The sequence below is a fragment of the Hydra vulgaris genome, chromosome 15 (genome assembly GCF_038396675.1).
Source record: "Hydra vulgaris chromosome 15, alternate assembly HydraT2T_AEP".
In the NCBI taxonomy this organism is placed as follows: Eukaryota; Metazoa; Cnidaria; class Hydrozoa; order Anthoathecata; family Hydridae; genus Hydra; species Hydra vulgaris.
This window is the reverse complement of record NC_088934.1, coordinates 19626377-19629585: the sequence shown is the minus strand read 5'-3', so window position 1 is coordinate 19629585 and position 3209 is coordinate 19626377. Positions and strand designations below refer to the sequence as shown.

General features: G+C 30.8%; 1 protein-coding gene across 1 annotated transcript; it reads left to right on the top strand.

Annotated features, from left to right (window-relative positions):
* The first annotated feature begins 831 nt into the window (after positions 1–831).
* On the top strand, positions 832–2313 carry LOC136092270 (uncharacterized). Its single transcript, XM_065820105.1, has 3 exons — positions 832–946; positions 1034–1193; positions 1354–2313. Exons 1-3 carry the CDS (start codon positions 894–896, stop codon positions 1558–1560), a joined length of 420 nt encoding a protein of 139 aa, XP_065676177.1. The 5' UTR covers positions 832–893; the 3' UTR covers positions 1561–2313.
* Positions 2314–3209: the final 896 nt, after the last annotated feature.

The following is a 3209-nucleotide window of genomic DNA, read 5'->3' as shown; positions in this document are numbered from 1 at the left end:
GAACTGTCTTCAGTTCCGCACAAATCAAATGTTGCCAGAATGGCTTTTGAGCTAGGAGTGATATCTCTTATTCAGACAGGAGAGACTCTACATACTTGTAACGTTGCAACTTTGGCATTTGATGCCACTACAGTGGTGGACAAACATCTCAACGAATTCCATATAAGTGTTTACCCACAAAAGCAGTCACTTACCATTTCTACCATGAGACTACCAGGGGGTAAAGCATTTGATTATGCCACACACATATTAACAGCATTGAAAGAAGTAGCTGATACTTATGCTGATTTTACACAGATGTCTAGAGTAACAGTTAAAGAAATACTTTTGTCCAAAATTAAAAGTTGTCTTTCAGATAGGGCACCTGTGAATCATTGTGTTATTGAATTGCTAAAACAGGATCTTAATGTTGAACTTTTAGATCTTCATTGCAATGTGTATCCATTGGACGGAATAGCTAGAGCGTCTAAAAAAGCTCTCATTGACGTAGACAAAGAGCTGAAAATTAAATCTGCCACTGGAAAAGAAGGATCTGTAGTGTCTTTTCTGTACAACCTTTTAAAACTTAGGTAACTGTATCTAGTTTATATATTCTTTGTTTTGCTAACCTTTTTAAATAACAAATATGATGTACTATAAAAAAATATAACAAATAATATATATTATATATATATATATATATATATATATATATATATATATATATATATATATATATATATATATATATATATTTATCTATTTATTTCTAAAAGTAAAACAAATTCAAAACTATTTTTAGATATAGCTTCAAAGGTGAACCAGCAACATTCAAGTCTTTCTTGAGAGAACATGGAGTTGCTCCAAGAACCTTTCTGCGCTATGTTGGAAACAGGGTACATGTAATTTTTCACATGGCTGGAGTTGCTATATTCCATCTACAGCTGCTAAAGTCATTTCTTCAGAAGTAAGAGTTTTATTTTTACAAATTATTGATAGAGCCTCAAAAATATAATTGAAAATCTAGTTAACATTTTGAAATATTTACTTTCAGACACAACAAAAATGTTGTGAGTAAAGCTCTTTTTGGGGACATCGGTAAAGATGGCATCATCTTTCAGCTGCAAGCTCTAGGATTGATTGGAAAAGTAATTACAGGCCCGTGGATGAAACTAGTTTATGGCAATGTATTGCAGAAATCTAATCTTGAACTGGTATTTTTTATTTATTTTAAAATAATAGAAGTTAAAACTTATTTTTAGTAAAATTGATCACATTTAATTGTTGTCTTTCTATCTTTTTTGCTTAATATTATTTTAGCTTAAGAATATTGTGTACCCTTTTTCATTTATTTTTACATTTCATTAAATTTAGGTACCCATGTTCCAGATTTGTCATCAAAGAATCACCCAGATGAAACAAAGTTCCAATGATTTGTTGTCAACAGATCTAGATATTTTTGGGCAAAAATTAGTGTTTGACGAGGTGCACAAGTCATTGCTGAAAATAACTGATATAACGCTCCTCAACAAAATAACATCAACTCTTCTGAGTTCTATTGAGTGTGTTATTCATAGATAATTGCACAATTATATATCTGGGCCTCTATCTAGCCCTACTGAGAAAATATTGAAGGACACACTATCAGCACCTGCCAACAATATGCATGCAGAACGTGCTCTTGGCATGACAGACTGTCTACTTAGAAAAGCCCCCAATGCCACTATTGGATATCTAGATTCAAAAGTTAAAGCAAAACTAAATCACACTCTTCAGTGGATTGAATCCAAAATAGAAGATATTCAAAGAAACCTAATACAATTTTCTATTACTAGAGGATCACAGATCCGAAAAGCAGGAGTGCTTGAAAGTAAAGGGATAGACGATAACATTAAAACAAGACGGATTGAAGCATCTCAAAAGGCTAACAAGACATCCAGGCAGAGACTGGAACAAGACGTTAAAAAAGTCTTGCTAAATAATGCCTCTGTTAATAATGAAATGTTTATAAAAGTTGCCCCAAATCAGAAACCTTTTCTTGAAAAAATGTTAAGCAATTAAAGTATGACTAATCATTTGTTTAATCATAAATGGGAACTAGACAATGGACAGGACAAAATTTTTTATGGACGAATACTAACAGAAAGGCAAAAAGACAAGAGAACTGTGTATGTTACATCTTACTGGGGTTTCGACGAGGACTCATCAGAGGATTTTGACATGTTTATTGAGTCAATTATTGCTGACATGATACTTGGCAAACTATTTTTTGAAGTTTAGTTAACTGTTATTGTTTATGTAAGAAAAAAATTTTCATGTTCTTTTGCTACTTATAAGTTCAAGTTCATCTCTTGAAACTGTTTATTTTGATGTGTTTTTTTTACCTATATGTAATCTTAAAAACTTATGAAATATTCATATTTATTTAAAAAAAATCATCAAACGTTTTTTTGTAATTTGCATAATTTATGGATAATAATTTCTTTATTTCATTTCATTTTTCATTGCAACTAGTACAAATAAATTCCTCTTTTGAAACTGCTCATTTTGGTATATACTTTTGTTAATGTATTCATAATACTTTCTGAAATATTTACATTTGAAAGAAAATTGCTTCACTTTTTTTTTATTTCTCTATATAAAGTCCATAGGATGTCAAGGCACTTCGGACAAACTAAAAATCTCAATAACTTTTGAACCAATAATGCCAGCATCATAAATTTGATGTTGTTGGAAAGCATTTTTCATTCTCTTTCATTTTATTGCACATTTACTGGTATTGGATTAAATTAACTTTTTTGGTGCAACTACCTACATTAGGTGTTTACTTAATGTTTTGTAGTTTATACTATTTGTAAACAACCTTGAAATGTAATACCAAATATTTCAGAAATATATTGATTGATTGACTTATATTGATCGATTGAATCCTCCAATATTCTAATGAAGTCGGTTTATCGTGGATAATTGGTTGACAAGGTTTTTACCGACATACAATCATAGACATGATCGGCATTTTTGCCAATCATGTCTATAATATTTCTAGCCTCAAATGTTAGTAAACTGGATTACTGGTTGGCTTTCTGATAGACAGTAACAAGTAGTAATTGAAATATAAACGTCCGATTGAAAAAAATATAATTAGTGGCGTCCCTCAAGGATCAGTTCTTGTATCACTGCTATTTTTCAATGATTCGCCAGACTGCATTTATAACCGAACCAAATTATAC

Excerpts from the sequence above, each read along its gene's own strand:
- LOC136092270 (XM_065820105.1), top strand. The coding sequence starts at position 894 with ATGGCTGGAGTTGCTATATTCCATCTACAGCTGCTAAAGTCATTTCTT. Across the intron at positions 947-1,033 it reads CTAAAGTCATTTCTTCAGAA|ACACAACAAAAATGTTGTGA; the intron begins GTAAGAGTTTTA and ends ATTTACTTTCAG. Across the intron at positions 1,194-1,353 it reads AGAAATCTAATCTTGAACTG|GTACCCATGTTCCAGATTTG; the intron begins GTATTTTTTATT and ends CATTAAATTTAG.